The sequence below is a fragment of the Barbus barbus genome, assembly GCF_936440315.1.
Source record: "Barbus barbus genome assembly, chromosome: 20".
NCBI lineage: Eukaryota > Metazoa > Chordata > Actinopteri > Cypriniformes > Cyprinidae > Barbus > Barbus barbus.
This window is the reverse complement of record NC_136748.1, coordinates 9,291,253-9,309,388: the sequence shown is the minus strand read 5'-3', so window position 1 is coordinate 9,309,388 and position 18,136 is coordinate 9,291,253. Positions and strand designations below refer to the sequence as shown.

The following is an 18,136-nucleotide window of genomic DNA, read 5'->3' as shown; positions in this document are numbered from 1 at the left end:
TTTGCATAACAATTTGCCTTCTCTGCGCATCACTGCGAATGAAACTGTAGTTCTGTTAATGGTCAGTGGAGGACATCTGGGTAAACAGACAAGGCAAACCTTTCTGCTATTCTGAACAATCCCGCTGTCAAGACACTGTGCTCCTTCGTCCTAAATTGCATTTTTTTTCCTTTTATTTGAAAAACAACCTTTACTGAAACGTGAAGAAAAAAAAAAAACAACCATACATTTTACGTCCCACAGTAACCGGACAGCAGAATTAATTCAAATCAATATATTTATTTTAAAATATTACATAGAAAATATACAAATCTAATTTACTATGCAGCATTTCTTTAATCAAAATCTGTTAAAAACCATTGACTTGTTTGTTATGGTCACTATTTGATCACATTCATGTTTTAGATAATTATCTATAATTCTCTATCATAATATATTTTCACTTTTTGTTTCTGGATTTGTCCTTTTCAGCCTTTTTCAACATAAAACCTCCATTTTGTGAGCAAGTGATGTGTTTCAGGACACAACATGGAGCTGCAACACATTTTGAATGCAAAAGATCTTAAGTTAGCACTAATAAAAATGTTCCCAAATAAGATGACATTTCTCAAGCCCAAGCCTCTGGCACAATTAGCATAAATAAGATCTCAAGAGTGTTCTCAAGGCAAACTTGGACAACATACACTTATCATTTTAGTGCCTTGAATAATTGTTTTCCATATTTGTCAGAAAAAAAACCCTACACTACTTGCGTAGTGTGTACAGACAAATAATCCAGTCTTTTCAATGACAAGGACAAATGAGGCCATTTGTGGCAATTAGATAAATTCACCTTTGAACAGCAAGTGCTGCTTGTACTCGAGGTTTATTGGAGAATTTATCAGCCATTATAAGGCTTCGAACTCATCTATTCTCTGCTTGGTGTTGCCCATGCGGATCTGACGCAGCGTCTTGTACTTGTCCCTCCCGGCTTGTACATTTTCATTGTGCAGAATGTCGTTCTTAGTCTTCTTAGAGTCATCTCGCGCCTCGGCCAGCTCAGAGCTCAGGGCCTAAAAGCAATTTAAGATACAGTTAGTCTCAATGTACATCCCAAATGGGACAACTGAAATTAAAAATTGAAATATGTATGTGGTGTGAACAAATAGCTCCTGATCTGAAAGTGTTGATTTGAGGTCAGTCCACTGCATGAGATGTGTTGTTCATTAATGAATCAAATGAACGTGGAGTTTTGTTCATATACACACTGTGTCAATAAAGCATGGATTTTAATGAAGGTACATCTCAAAAAATTGGAATATCATGAAAAAGGTTTTTTTGTCACTCATTTCAGAAAGTGAAACCCATATATTATATCGATTCATTACACATAGAGTGAAATATTTCAAGCCTTTATTTCTTGAAATTGTGATGATTATGTCTTACAGATAATGAAAACCCAAAATTCAGTGTCTCAGAAAATTTGAATATTACATAAGATCAATAAAAAAAGGATATTTTAAACAGAAATGTCAGGCTTCTGAAAAGTGTGTTAATTTCTATGAACTCAATACTTGGTTGGACCTCCTTTTGCATGAATTACTGCTTCAATGTGGCGTGGCATGGAGGCAATCAGCCTGTGGCACTGCTGAGGTGGTATGGAAGCCCAGGTTGCTTTGATAGCGGCCTTCAGGTCATCTGCATTGTTGGGTCTGGTGTCTCTCATCTTCCTCTTGACAATACCCCATAGATTCTCTATGGGGTTCAGGTCAGGCGAGTTTGCTGGCCAATCAAGCACAGTAACACCATGGTCATTGAACCAGCTTTTGGTACCTTTGGCAGTGTGGGCAGGTGCCAAGTCCTGCTGGAAAATGAAATCAGCATCTCCATAAAGATTGTCAGCAGAAGGAAGCATGAAGTGCTCTAAAATTTCCTGGTAGATGGCTGCGTTGACTGTGGACTTCAGAAAACACAGTGGACCAACACCAGCAGATGACATGGCAGCCCAAATCATCACTGACTGTGGAAACTTCACACTGGACTTCAAGCAACATGGATTCTGTGCCTCTCCACTCTTCCTCCAGACTCTGGGACCTTGATTTCCAAATGAAATGCAAAATTTACTTTCATCTGAAAAGAGGACTTTGGACCACTGAGCAACAGTCCAGATCTTTTTCTCCACAGCCCAGGTATACGGTGCTTCTGACGTTTACTCTGGTTCAGAAGTGGCTTGGTAGCCCTTTTCCTAAAGACGTCTGAGCGTGGTGACTTGATGCACTGACTCCAGCTTCAGTCCACCACCAGACCTCTTTGTGGAGAGCGTCAATGTTCATCTTCTGGATCATTGCCAGGTCAGCAGTCTTCCCCATTATTGTGGTTTCAAAGAACAAGAGATACCCGGAATTTATACTGTATGGATGGTCATTAATTGAAACTCAAATGTAAATATTCTAATATTTTGAGATACTAGTGAAGTGACATTCAGCCAAGTATGGTGACCCATACTCGGAATTCGTGCTCTGCATTTAACCCATCCAACGTGCACACACACACCGTGAACACACACCCGGAGCAGTGGGCAGCCATTTTATGCTGCAGCGCCCGGGGAGCAGTTGGGGGTTCGGTGCCTTGCTCAAGGGCACCTCAGTCGTGGTATTGAGGGTGGAGAGAGCGCTGGACATTCACTCCCTCCACCTACAATTCCTGCCGGCCGGGGACTCGAACCCGCAACCTTTGGATTACAAGTCCGACTCTCTAACCATTAGGCCACGACTTCCCCAAAGCTCGAATCATCAAAATGAAAACAAAAATCTTTTGAAATGTTTTACTTTACATGTAATGAATCTAAAAGATATTAGAAATAAAAGATAAAAGATGTTACAAGAAAAAAATTACTTTTTCACAATATTCAATTTTTTTAGATGTACCTGTAATGTAATGTAGGTTAATAAGGCTTGAAATTGTAAACAAATTGTAAATTGTTGAAAAAAAAGCACTTGCTCTCTGAACAAATCTGATTTTATTTTTTTATTTTTTTATAGTCACTGATTTGAGTCACTGAGAACGAAAGGATAATAATGAGTCCTGAAAGACTAATAATGAACGAATCTGTTTTTGAATGAATCTCCAAAACAAATGCTAAAATCACTCATAATTGCTCAAATAAAAACTTACTTGTCACCACCTACGTGTGTAACAATGTAGCCTATAGAAATATAACTAATCTGAACTAATCAGTTTTAAGGTTTTCAAAACACACACAGAAAAAAATCAAATCTCCTGAATGAATGATATAATGACTCAATCTTCAAGAAAAAAATCACTGGACACCATCCACTGGTGTAAAAATGTAACCTCTCTTGAATGGTTACTGAATGAATCAGTGAATGAATCTGTTTTTAGGTTTTGAAAAGATTCAATTAATCACTGAGATGAATCAAAACCCCCACTGTAAGTAAGTGTAATGTGTGTATATGAATGTGAATGAACTTAAAAAGTTTTAAATGTGAACAATTCTGTTTTTAAATGAATCTCCTTGAATGATATGTCTCAAACTCCTCAAAACATAAAATATAACATAACCTTTAGAAATAATTACTGAACAAATCAGTGAATGAATCTCGATCTGTTTTAAGGTGTTCAAAAGATTCAGTGAATCACAGAGATGAATCAAAATCCCCAATACAAGTGTTATGTATGCAACTGAAAATAAGATAAGACTAGTTTTAATTGTGAATGTCTCTGTGTTGAATAAATCTCTTGAATAAATTCTAAAATAAATCATAATTCTCAAAAACGGCAGAACCTCCAGAAGTAGTTAGGATTCAGAATTTGATGAATGATTGGGATGAATCACAATCCTTGCTAATAATCTGTATTTATGCTTGAGGAAACGTGATAGGCATGTTACCATGAGCTGTTTTTGCATGCGCTCGTTCTTCTCTGCCTCTGTGATGCGCTCCTCCTCGTTGCGGTGGTCCTCAATGCCCTCCACCTGCAGCTCAGCACTGTAGGTGCTGTTGTTCTCCTCATGATCATCATGATTGTTCTCCAGGGGTTCCTCCATCATGGCCCGGGCCATGGGCGCAGCCATGGGGGTAGCAACCACAGGAGATGACATAACATGCTGCAACTCCTCACGGGTCTTTTCCAGATCGTCCTGTACCTCTTTAGCCTGAGAGAATTGAAGAGGTCCATTATCAGGTGAAAAATGTATCTATATTTTTCTATTTTTATGATCTCAACAATAGATACATTAAAAAATCTACATTAATCTAGTAGTGCATACTGTTCAAGCTCACCCTGTTCTGCCATTCATTGGCTTCTTCTTCCTTGACTCTCCTGGCTTCCTCCAGCAAGGCAATCTTTGCAGTGTATTCTGCCAGATCTGCTGCCTACATATAAAAATAAATCAAGCTTCAGTTCACTATAAATAAAAGTTGGTTGTTCCCCATTACACAATCCATCACAAAATATGTAGATTGTAACAGTTTAAGGTGCGTTCTGTCTTCTGTGTGTGTGAAGGTGTCTCCCGCTCACCAGCTGCTCCTGAGTTTTCATCTGGTCCTCAGCTTGCCTGGCCATCTCTTCTTTAGCCATCAGCGCTGCCTGTCTCTCAGCCTCCAGACGTGCCGCCTCCTCCTCCACCCGCCGCCTCTCTTCCTCCAGTATCCGTGCCCTCTCAAACTGCTCTCTCAGATCTGAACACAAAATCAACCATAAGGGGGCAGCGGTCACTCAATTATACAACATCCTTTAATTGAAACATTTTGTATAAAATATGCAAAATAATAATATTAATAATTATAATTACAAATAATTATTTTAATGTTTTTTAACATATTAAATATTTAAAACTAAATTTAATTAATTATATATATAAACAATAAAATGTGCAATGTAATAATGCAATGTAAGTATTATTACAAATAATAATTATATTTGATTTTTAAATATTATAAAAAATAAATTATATATATACACTTTCAGGGTGATACAAGATCATTCCAGTTTTCATTGGGATTTCAATGTTCATTTCAAACAAGACCCTTAAAGAAAATATGTATTACTTTATTAAAGAGATCAGATATATAGTTACATTTTCTTACCTCTTTCAACCTTTTTGGTCTGCTCTTCAACCTGGAGAAGCTTCATCATCATCTCCTGCTTCTCTCTCTCCACCTTCTCCTTTTCTCTCTCTGTTGCCTCCCTTTTCTTTTTCTCATTCTCTAGCAGGGCTCTGGGAAGAAAACAGGTAGCAAGGTAGCAAACACATTTAATAATGTACCCTTAATGGGGGAAAAAAATAATCTTAGAGGAAAACTCACAAAGGAAAAAATTAAGGAAAAAATGAATAAAAAGTAAATAAACAAAATATTTATTTATTTAATTTATGTATTTATGTATGTATGCATGTATGTTTATTGGCCAATAAAAGTTATAAAATGAGTGCCCTGACTTTCCTGGTGTCTTGCTGTGCTCATCTGGGCAGCTGGTCATCGCTATATAATGACTCACTCTGGGAAATGAATATTGTGTCCTCCTCACCTCTCCATCTGTCTCTGGTGTTTCTCCTCCCTGGCTTGAGCCTTCATCTGCTGCACCTCAATAGTATCAGGTTTCCTGCGCTGCATGTAAAGTTCATGGTTTCCCATACACAGCTGTAGGATGCGCTTGTTAATGCGCAGACGAGATGCATAGAACGCAAAGTCCTGTAAGAACAAGAGAGAACAGAGTCATTTTCCATAACGTCTTTTGCATAAAAAATATGTTAAAAATATTCCAACCAACCTTCTTGATTGAAAAAAAGAGGTCACACTTTATTTTAATGGGGTCATCGGATGCCCATTTTCCACAAGTTGATATGATTCTTTAGGGTCTTAATGAAATGTCTATAACATACTTTGGTTAAAATTTAAAAACCTTTTACCTGCATACAGCAAGCCGTTTTTAGTGCATGTTTCTTTAAATGCTAATGCACTCTGCTGACCCCGCCCCTCTCTTCTGTGGGGTGACTAGCCGTTCACTGAGAGACTGTAAATTTTGGCCACGGAATTTGCTGACTAGCAAGTTATTAGGAAAGGCGATTCGCAAAGATTAATAAAAGAACCTTATACTCCTTATAACATAAACGCATTTAGATAGATCGGAGGGCACATTCAAACGTAATCCTCTGTGTCTTCAGTGGCTCAGATGTTGGAAGTAAATAACGACTGCTATGTTCATTATTACATCCAACAACAAAACACCTCAATCTCTTAGGAGTCATTCTTGTCTACTCCTGCTATGGCGTCGAAACAATGGAGGACTGATGACAGCTCACTCAGGGTGGGACTAAGGTAAAACGCCAATCAACAATCAACAATCGTGGGAGGGGCCTGGTCTGTGTGACATCACACAGCCAATCATCTGAGATTGGCTTGATTTGAGAAAGGGGATGTAAAAGGGAATTTTGCATCTGATATTTTGCATGATGTCTATCTATCTATCTATCTATCTATCTATCTATCTATCTTTACAATTTTGAATTGTGTTTGAAGATATGTTCACTTACACGTATTCAAGGTGTTAGGAAAATACATTATTTTACTGTTGATGGTTACACCACGTGACACTTATCATTTAATCATTTAAATGTAACTTTTTATGAAAATGTATAAACATTTTTCTAAACCATGCAAAACCAGCATGAATACAAAGAGTTAATTTCAACAAACTTGACACACATATTTTAAAAATTTTACATTTTTTTAAAGATTTTTCCTTCATCTTCAGTGCTGTTATTTGCCATTGGCCCACATACAATAATTTCAGGTGTGGAAAAATACATAAAATCATTCATGCCAAGACTTACGGGAGCTTTTTTGTCAATGGGTTTGATTATGAACTTCTTGTCACTGAATGAGATGTTCCTTATTTCACTCCAAGGAAATCCGATTTTTGGGGTCAACCTGAGTAATGAAGAACAGCCAAAATTGATTTCATGCTGACAGTTTTGTAACTTTTTTATAGTAATGTCTTTTTTGTTTGTCAACAAACATTACAAAAATCAGAGACTTTGTGGTCCATTTGTCCTTAGGTGCAATGACCTCTCAATAGTAAGCACTACGTGTTCTGGTTTGTTGTGGGTTTGGAGGGTTACTCTGCAGGTCATTAACCATACAGTCATGACAGCTGACCCCAATATCCCCAACAAGCCTGACACTGTTTCTAAACAATCAGGCCTCGCTCTCAAAAAGTGCTTACTTGTCATCTTTTTCATAGATGTTAATTCCCAAAGCATCTACGCCTAACCACAGGTCTGTTCCTTTCTTGTTCTTGATGTCGAAATAGTTGACGCCATACATTTCCAAATCCTGTGAGATCTTTAGATACTCCAGCATGGCATCTTCCCTGGAGACACAAAATTCAAAGAAATGATAAGCTTGTGCAACGACATGAAGACGAGCTGAATGGCAGCATATAACTCAGACTCACTTGAGAATGCCTCTGTGCTCCTCGTGCCAAATCTGGATCCTCTCCTCCCATTGCTCTTTAGAGAGTTTGTGCTGGTCAAGCACTCTGAAAACACAGAATATCAAATCACCACACCTTCCATTTTGAAAAGTAACCATGGTTTTACTACAAATAAACCATGGTAACCATAAATTAACTAAGGTGTTGCTACACTAACCATGGTATTTGTATTAAAACTGTGTTTATACAAACAGTAATCAATCCACCAAAAACCATCGTTACTACATTTACTATAATAAAACCTTGCTAAGTTGTTGTGGGGGTTGTGGTAGAATCATGTGACTAAAGTGTTGTGACCATATTGCATATATATATATATATTTGGGGCTAAAATGTGATATATAATAAATATGAATCACATTTTCAAGATGTCACATAATAAAAACTGCACAAATGTTTTCATCATTGCCTTACAACAACATATTTGTTTCTATTTTTGTCTTCTCACAATAATTTCTGTCTATTTAGGGTCCTCAGAGTCTCAGTTTTCTTTATCAGTAATTGAAAGTGGTCAAAACATGCAAGTGCAGTTGCAAATTCTTTGTAGATTTGACAAGATTATATTCTAAATTATATTATTATATTCTAAAATATATTTAAAATATTTAAAAAATTAATGCATTTATTTTTGGATATATTTACTTTTTATAAATAAATAAATATGCTTGTTAAACCTGCAATTTTATGTATTTGAAGTGTTGTTCATTTTATTTTTATTTTCACATGTGGTGTAATTTTTATGGTGGTGTGTTTATGTTAATGAATAATAAAGCTGAATAAAAGTCTTTCAAACGTAAAAAGATTTTCAGGTGGTTAGAAGTAGCACCAACAATAAGAATAGATAAGTGTATATTTATATGATTATTTTTTATTTTTACATTATTATGTAGCAACAAAGTAAAGTGCTTTCAAAAAGATTCTGAATAAAGTATTTTATTGTAACAAGTTACCATTAAACCTTGTGAAATTATGTTCAATTCTGATCATTTTGTTCAAAACTCATGTCCAACTGATGTCAGGTTTGGCATTTTTAATGGAAATATGTTTAGCCAACTTGATTTTAATCTGTGGTGATTTAAAAATATGCATTTACTTTGCACACTATTAATTTCAATTATTTTTTTTAATAAAAAGTTTCATATATATATATATTTTTTTTTTTTTTTTTTTTTTTACTAAGTAACCCATTTAAGTCAGGGGTGCTCAGTTATATTCCTAGATCGTCAGGAGACTTTCCTGCAAAGTTCAGCACCAAACCTAACCAAATACAACTTACCCAGCTAATTAAGATCTTCAGGAACCCTTGATAATTACAAACAGGTGTGTTGAAGCAGTGCTGGAACTGAACTCTACAGGAATGTAGACCTCCAGGAACATGAATAAGCAGCTCTGATGTCAATCATTAGAAGGCACTGAATGAATGTTTTTTGAGCAGTTTCCCCACTCACCTCTGAGGCAGAAGCCGCTCGGTCGTTAGGTATCCAGGTTTGTGGGTTTCCGGTGAGTGGTCTCCAAACTTGGCCTGAACAGAATAGGAAGCCAGCAGAACGGCTGTCTCTGGAGGGCAGTAGACCTCATCGCTCAAGATGCCTTCCTTCACTTGCAGAAAGAAAAGCTTCTTTGTTATGTCCTGAATCAGCTCCTCAGCCAAGTCTTCAGGGTAGTACTTGCCCCGAAACCTAAACTGCAGAGGGTTGTCTTGCTTCACCTCTTGAGAAGACACCTATGAATTCATAATGAAGAATGAATGTTGGGCACTTTTGTGAATTCAAATCTGGAAATGAAAATAATCTGAGATGGTAGGTAAAATTCTGTTGTCATAACTTTTAGGTTCCCCCAAGAAACTTTGTGTTTGCTCACCAAAGCGTTCAAATACGATTTGTCCTCCCATCTGTTTATAACATGAACATTTTGTGATATGGAGTATTAATAATGACTATATGGCAATGTTTATTTAGATACTATGATACAATGCAGATATTTTAGTGACAAAACATGATGTGTATTACTATATGATGATACAGTATGCATATTAGGTGATACACGTACAATAAAATATGAGTGAATTGTAATTAATAATTTAAAGGCAAACAATTTGAAGTATTGTTTTAAAACCTAAATTTTAGTGTCCCAACTGCATTACAAGCAACAATCTTAATCTTTTCAAATGTGTCATATGTTGCAAGCATTCAACAAATGCAATCACATGTCAGAAAGAGAGTAGTAAATGTAAGAGTAGTAAAATAACACCTACATCTCCACCCAAAGATAACATGTTCTTTGAACGTTCCTGTGCTATTTCTAGGGTATTTTGGGTGGTTGCTAGGTTGGTTAAATACTCAGGTCAAAAAACCCACTCCCACATTTATGATATTTTAGTCTGTAGATATGGTTTGAGTTACAGTAAGTCTATGAGATTCTTTAGTTTATTCTTTAGATATGCAAGTGAGGTCAATTCTCTCCTCATTAAGCTACATCATTTATGGTATCATTCATGTCAAATGGGGCAAGCAAGTTATGCACCAAAGCTTAATACTTAGGGTTAAGTGGGCGATAATAATAGTGATGCTTGGTCACCTTAGAAGCGCTACTAATAAAATGCTTGTATGTGTGTCATGTATGATATTCGAAAATTGTTAGAATAATTAAATTAAGGCTTTAAGTGATCACTTTAGAATTGCCTGTGCATATCATTAATGTTAACGCATTATTAACGTGTTATTAACATATTATTAACGTTAACCCAAGCATTGTTAATATTAAGCATTATTTCTTGTCTAACAACATAGGCACACTGCATGTTTGAGGAGTGACAACCGTGTTTAAATCGCGGAAATGATCGTTCCATGTGTGTACGGAACAGCAGTCACTCCCGCATTTGTAACCATAGCAACATTTTGGCGTAATACGTCATTAACAACTTGTTGTTCAGTTCAGTTCCGTACACACTGCATAGAATTTCTGTAAATGCGGTTGTTACTGCCTGTATTTTTCAAGTGTTAACGACGTTGTCACTCCCGTATTTTAGTGAATTATGTGTGTACAGAACGCGATTAAGGAGTAAAAGGTGAAGTGACAACCACATTTAGCTGAAGTGAGTACATGGCCATAGTGCAGGAAATTTTCAAATATATATATATATATATATATATATATATATAATAAACCCTAAAAAGAGCACCCTCAAATGTACTTGTTTTGTGTCAGGCTAAAACAAGTGCCAAACTAACTTAACCTAATAAGATCTGAAACAAACAAACAAGCAAGCAAACAAACAAATATATATATATATATATATATATATATATATATTAATATATATGTATGTACGAAGAGTTCGCTTGCAAAAACTGATAACTCAAAACTAATGTTTTTTCATTGTGCATTCCAATTAATTTCAATCAAACTGCAGTCGGGTTATTTTGATTAGGTAAAAAATAACAAATACAGCTAACTAACACAATAAAATCATAATAACATGATAAAAAAACATGATTTTTGAAAAAAAAAAACAAAAAACGGAGTTATCTGTTTTTGCAAATAAACTCTTCATATATATATATTTCCTGTACAAAATCAAGAATACCTTTTTGTCCAGTTTCAGCCATGTCAGAAAGCCTTTGGTGTCTTTGTATTGCAGGCCAAAATACCAGACCTCACGCAAACCCACCGTCTTCACCACCTGAATGCATCAACACAGAGGATAAAAATCATCCAGTTATATGTAAGCTAAATGTATGAGTGTAAACTGTGATATCGACTATGGAGTACATTTAAAACATATACCTAATCACCTCAGCACTTGATAGGCATGATGTTATGTTGTAGCTCAAACAATGAGAGTCTCTAGTCTTGGTAGATTAGAATAGGAACTCTACGCTAAAAGTTCATGCTATCAACAGGGAAGGAAAATACCACCCATCCAGACCTCTTATCAGTTAGGTGTGTGCAAATAGGCAGAGTCGGTGTCCTCCACCTTGCATGTCCTGTCATACCATGAGCCTCACCAATCCCCATATATTTAGTTTAGCATTACTAATCTCAACAGTATCTGAAAAATGATTTACACCCAGTGACTATGAGCATGGATTCAGGTGTGACTAAGGTGAGTAAAATGCTTTTGCAATTAGTTACAAAGTTTCGTTACAAAAATAGAGTGATGTTTTTTCAAAGAGATACAAGTTGCTACAAGTTGACGAGTCATTGTGATAGAACAAAAGTAGTGCATTTAGATTGCATAGTAGTGCACAGTAGTAAAAATAGTATGCAAGTACTGTGTTTATGCAAGTGCAGTGTTAGGAGGTTTTCATAGTTTGGTGAGAATCTTGGTGAGTTATTTTCCCAGCATGCAACGTTAAACTACAAACACGATCCCTCATATGTATATAAAATGGAGGGAATTCAGCCTTTAGTTTAACCCGAAAAATAGTCATTTTTAAAAACAAAACAACGTATTAAACATTTAGTCGAGTATCATATTTGATACATTTTTATTCAGAGGCCCAAACTGTGCAAAAGTATGCAATTTGGTGCGGCTGCTGATATTTATATAACTAAAAAGTAAGATTAAATAACCTATAATTGTAAATCAATGAGATTTTTATAACAGCATAGCATATAAATATCAGTTGTCACTTTATATCTCCTAATATCTCATCAGAAGCACTTTTGTACTTATTATAACTATCTCAATAACTCAAGTATAACTAGGTACTAATCTTGAACCTACCCCTAAACCTAACCTTAACCCATTTTTTGTTTCCTTGTACTATCCAGTGCTTTCCAGGGTAAGTACATTTTAAATACACTGTCAAGTATATGTACTGTAAAATAACAGTAACAATGTCACTTCAAAAAACATCATAATTATACATGTTCAAATAATGTTCCACCATCATATTTGATACTTATGATTGTTTTATAAAAAATAATGTATGGATAATCAAGTAAATCTAAAGTTGCTTCAGTCCAGTAAGTGTTTATTTTAAAATATTGCTAAAGTAATTCTACTTTTTCCCACATTTACTTTATAAAAATTAGTAAAAATTTCTGTCACACTTTATTTTAGGGTTCAATTCTCGCCATTAACAAATAATTAACTACAACCTCCTAATTTGCTTCTTATTAATAGTTAGTAAGGTAGTTGTGAAGTTTAGGTATTGGGTAGGATTAGGTATGTATAGAATATGGTCTTGCAGATTATGTGCTTTATAAGAACTAATAAACATTCAATATGTTATAAAAAATAGGCATGCTAATAAACAACTAAATAATCGTGAGAATTGGTCCCATATTAAAGTGTTACCAAGATTTCACGTCAAAAAGACACATAAACCTTTGAAGTGAATTATTGATCATATTGATCATTTAGAGGCCTTATTTGCATATTAAATATGATGCAGTAAGCTGTATAGGGTTAAGAAGCCACATAAGACAGGTGATCCTTCACATGCCGTCTCACTGGCTTAGCTTTAATAAACATTCAGGAGGATTTCAGGAGCATATGACCGTTGCTCACCTGCTCAAAGAGCTGTTTGCCCATTGTAACCGACTGGATTGCAAATTCCAGCTCGGCATCCATTGTGGTGACACGGACATTGATCTGCAGAGAACATAAGTGAGTGTTTTTTAATGTCATTGAATCAAGTATTGGAGTCAATTAAAGCAAAAATGTGTTGGTATTTGTACAGAAATACTGTACCATTACAGCAGAACAATAGATTTGTTGGCTATAAATGTTTCAAAATATTTCACACTTACATTACATTACACCATTGTCATATCAGATTTTTAATATTAACATCAGCTATCAGAGGCATGTTAACTACAACCATGGGATGTTATGTTACCTAAATGACATGCCATTCGACAAAGCCACTAGCAATAAAGTCTTATAACATATCTGCATTATGTAACATCCTCCACAAGACTAACAGCAACAGAGACGATTTCAACAGATTCAATGGACATTTATGGGTGTGACATTATTAATCGTTGATAATATAACACTTTTTATTATCTATGAGGTTTAGTTTTAGATTGTGTACAAACAAAACATACTTTTGCAAACATACTTGTACTTAAAGAACTAACAAGCAAACAGTGTTAAAACACTAAAAATCAGTGTCTAGAGGAGATTCCATGAATTCTATGGTAAGAAAATGTCTTGTTCAAGTCCAGCACACTTTATACAAGCTTTCATAACAACCCAGTGAACCTTGACAGAGCCTTACAAGCATCGTCAAAGTTGCACAACCCTCATGTGAACTTACTCTAGAGCTGTAAAGATAAACCATTCAAACTTGTGCAACAAATGTTAGCAAACGTTATATTCAGTAAGCAAGACACATTAACATTTCAGTTTAGCACTTTCTTCCTGTTATTCACAAAGCTTCAATAAATGACCTTCATATATCAGCACATTTAGTGGCTCTAATCATGAGAAAAGTGACAACTGCTAGAATACTCACACTGCATGCAATAACTGTTACACCCTGGTGTTAGTCTTTAGCCACATCAGCAAGTAAATGATCTGCATGTTTAGAACAGTACTGGTCACCTAGAACTTTTGGCACCTGCTGCTGACAATAAAAATTTTTCACTACTTAAAATTCTATAAATATCTGCAAGCAACCATTAATGGTACACTGTAGAAAATATTACTAATTGTAATAAAAATAATGTATTGTGTGATGAAATATATAGATAAAAGCTATATAAAGTTAGCTGTTTACCTTGGATAAGGCATAGTTTAATATGCATTATTGATAAAACGTTTGGGGTATGTCATTTTTATTTGATTGAGTGATTGATTGATGTTTTTGAAAGTCTATTATGCTCACCAAGGCTGCATTCATTTTAAAACAAATACATAAATAAACAGTAAATAGAGTAATATTGTGAAATATTTTACAGTTATTTAAAATAACTGTTTCCTATTTTAAAATGCAATTTAGTCCTGTGATGGCATTTCAGCCATTACTTTAGTCTTCAGATGATCCTTTAGAAATTCTAATATGCTGATTTGGTACTCAAGATTTCTTAATATTATCAAAATTTATGCTTCTGAATATTTTTTTTTTGTGAAAAATGTGATACATTTTCAAATTTCCAGCATTATTTTAAGTTAAAAACAATGTGTGATGTTATAAATGTCTCTTTACTATTGAAGTTGATCGATTTAATGCATTCTTGATGAATAAAAGTAACTTAATAATTCTTTCAAAAAACAAATCTTACTGACCCCAATTTTTTTGAGGATTTTTATTGACTTTGAGTTTTTTTTGAGCTCATTTAAAATAACAATACATTCAATTTTACAGCTACATGTACTTTCACTGCAAAATTTTGATATGTTTTTATTAAGTAACACGATTCACCCTGTAATTTATTCAGAAACTGGTGAATTTGTCCACTTAGATTCTCAACCTCATATTTAGTTAGTAATCAAGTATAAAGATGTTAATACAAATGACAATAAAAGTACAAGGTCTCTAATCTTCTGAGTATCTTGACTATCAATGTGGCGTAATGTAAATGAACTTTTATCAGCAAGCCCTTAGATAAGGCACAATAGGCTTGCCACTCTGTCAAAAGAGTTTAAATCACTGCTGCCACTATGGGATCTTTATATATGATATACTACACTATACATTGATTAACACACATACTTTCAAAATCTTTTGGGTCTTGTCAGTAAGAGGCAAACCAGCTGCTTATTATTGGTATTTTCAGCTTGTCCTTATGCAGAGAAAATAAACATTAATCCCAATGCCAGCGTGGCAGATATAATCTATAATCTTCAAAGCTGGTCCTCTCGGTTGGATTTGTCCTAATAATGGAATTGACTGCGTGAGTGCTACTGCTTAATCCAGCAGTCACCATCTCCATGAGCAACCATCGGAGCTGCAAATTTATCTAACAGGAAGAAAGACCCGAAGTACGTCATAACACAGCGTGACGGCTAAACCTGCACGTCTCATTTGTCTGATCACAAACTGGTGCTAACCCACTCTCCTCAAATCACAGATAAGTGTTTGTGCTCAAGTACTTCTTCACAGGCTTAAAGAAGCTTTAGGTCCATAGCAGATTTAATACATGTATTTGCGTAATTCACAAATAGAAATGGACATGAACTTTCTGGTTAAAATGTATATGTTTTATAATAGAAAACAAATTGTTATGGTCACAATTTATTTTAAGCTTTTAACCACTTTAATTCACATTTTCCCTACTTTTTTTTTTTTTTTATGATTTTGCAGTTCAAAATTCATTTAAAAAAGTACAAGTACAAATATCCCATCCCTCAGTTTAAGAGTTCATGAAAGCTGCATTTACAATAATTACAATAAAACTGGTTTAAAGTATGTGTGTGATCATAGTGATACATTTTGGACGACAATTTTAAATGGACTAACAATTGCATTGTTTGATAATAGACAATGTATGATATAATGGGAGATTTTTTTATTTGATTTGAACAAAATAATTAATTTCATTCCATTATAACGTACTATTCAACCATGGGGACAAACTCATGAATGTTATATTTCCATATTTCTTTTAGACACTTATTGATAAGGTTGCTAATTAATAATAAAATACAACAATGGTTGCAATAATCTAAAATATTTATACACTGTAAAAACAAATCTCTAAAAATAGGGCACAGTGTACTGTATTAATATAATGGAATTTATTTATGTATTTTACAGATTTTTTTTTTATTATTATGTCAATGTCTGTAAAATAACTGGATAATGTCCTGGCAGAATATTACTAAAATACTTTTTTAATTTTTTTTTATTATGTCAATGTCTATAAAATAACTGGATAATGTCCTGGCAGAATATTACTAAAATATTTTTTAATTTTTTTTTATTATGTCAATGTCTATAAAATAACTGGATAATGTCCTGGCAGAATATTACTAAAATACTTTTTTAATTTTTTTTTATTATGTCAATGTCTATAAAATAACTGGATAATGTCCTGGCAGAATATTACTAAAATACTTTTTTTTTTTATTATTATTATTATGTCAATGTCTGTAAAATAACTGGATAATGTCCTGGCAGAATATTACTAAAATACTTTTTTTTTTATTTATTATTATTATGTCAATGTCTGTAAAATAACTGGATAATGTCCTGGCAGAATATTACTAAAATACTTTTAAAAAAAATTTTTATTATGTCAATGTCTATAAAATAACTGGATAATGTCCTGGCAGAATATAACTAAAATACTTTTTAAATTTTTTATTATTATGTCAATGTCTGTAAAATAACTGGATAATGTCCTGGCAGAATATAGAATATTACTAAAATATTACTTTTTTTTTGTTTTGTCAGTGTATTATTAATAGTTTACATACATTTTTCATGAAGCAATCGTGAAAATATACATTTAAACATGAAATCTTTCTTGAATGTTAAGGGCAATAATTAGAGTGACATCACATCCTGGTTTTCAAATACTAAAGTCAAAATCTTCACAGGAGAACAATCTGCATCGAGCTAATCTTTTACTTTTGTGGCATTCTGCGCACATGAGCACAGCATGAATTCATCCTCATTGTCTAAGACAAGTCTAGTTAATGTGTAAAGACTCCTACTCAACTATGTTAACCATCAAATTAATAGTTAGTATACTGCTAAAATTTGAGGTAACCACTACACCTTAAAATATAAAAATTATATAAATTCCAAGCATAACCACTAATCATAACCATTAATCAGGCTACACTCAACATTATAAAAAACAAATGAGGGAATATAGTAATAAATTGCTGATTTATCTTGATTGAACTGCTAAAGATTCTCCTTTCTTTAAACACTGTATTTTAAGGTCAATCAGAACACTATTGAATAAAATATGAGCAACTAATGTTAAGCTATGAAACTTCTTTTGTAATGTGAGAGTCTTTATGACAGAGGCCTGTTGTCAAGTCACATACAAAACCACTAAACAAGACACGATTCGGGATATTGATCAATAATAAACATGAATTATTCTAGATATAAGCAAATGGATTAATATGAGCCTATTGCACACAAGAAAGATCACTGATCATTTACATAATTGTTCCCATTTATGGCACTGTTATCCCGTTTTGTTCTTTATGCAATAAATCTTTATGTTTAATAAAAAGAAAAGAACTACTTACAGGCTTAGGCATTGTCAGTCTTGTGTTTGGACCAGAAGAAGAGGAGCTCGCGACCGGTCTGAACGGTGAACGCTAGAGACTCATTTCTGAGTCATTTTCGATAGATGGTGTCAAAGCCTCGCCCCAGCGATACCTAGCACGATAAGTTAGTTAAACCACTTGAGTTAAAGAGTGCCAGCAGCTCTGCTTAAACTGCACCTGCGCTGTAACATCGACCTTTGATCGGGCTCGCGACAGAACTTGAGCCGGAGGATTCTTGTCGCGTCGTTAACAATAATAGAAGCTCTTTAACAGCTCACTGTCACATTACTACATTACAGTGCATATTCACTGGGCGGAGAAAACATGGGTGCGGTGGAGGTTGATCATTTACTGCAAGGTGGATATCTGGACAGTTCTGGCCATTTTCTGTAGGCTTACAGGTATAGGCTAAAAACCACAAACATTCATCCCCAGAAACTATTTGAACACTGC

At 34.4% G+C, this 18,136-nt stretch overlaps 1 protein-coding gene across 1 annotated transcript; it reads right to left on the bottom strand.

Moving 5' to 3' along the window:
• Positions 1-261: 261 nt before the first annotated feature.
• On the bottom strand, positions 262-17,998 carry LOC306885922 (ezrin-like). Its single transcript, XM_079442742.1, has 13 exons — positions 17,663-17,998; positions 13,013-13,096; positions 11,081-11,176; positions 8,943-9,217; positions 7,456-7,539; positions 7,225-7,371; positions 6,833-6,929; positions 5,527-5,690; positions 5,088-5,218; positions 4,519-4,679; positions 4,281-4,373; positions 3,890-4,153; positions 262-1,052 (listed from the first exon to the last, which is right to left on the bottom strand). The coding sequence occupies exons 1-13, from the start codon at positions 17,672-17,674 to the stop codon at positions 888-890; spliced, it is 1,773 nt and encodes a 590-aa protein (XP_079298868.1). The 5' UTR covers positions 17,675-17,998; the 3' UTR covers positions 262-887.
• Positions 17,999-18,136: the final 138 nt, after the last annotated feature.

What these genes read in the sequence shown, in the direction of transcription:
- LOC306885922 (XM_079442742.1), bottom strand. An exon ending in GAGCACAGAGGCATTCTCAA is followed by an intron (nt 7,372 to 7,455) that starts GTGAGTCTGAGT and finishes TTGTGTCTCCAG; the next exon opens with GGAAGATGCCATGCTGGAGT. An exon ending in GACCAAAAAGGTTGAAAGAG is followed by an intron (nt 4,680 to 5,087) that starts GTAAGAAAATGT and finishes TTTTGTGTTCAG; the next exon opens with ATCTGAGAGAGCAGTTTGAG.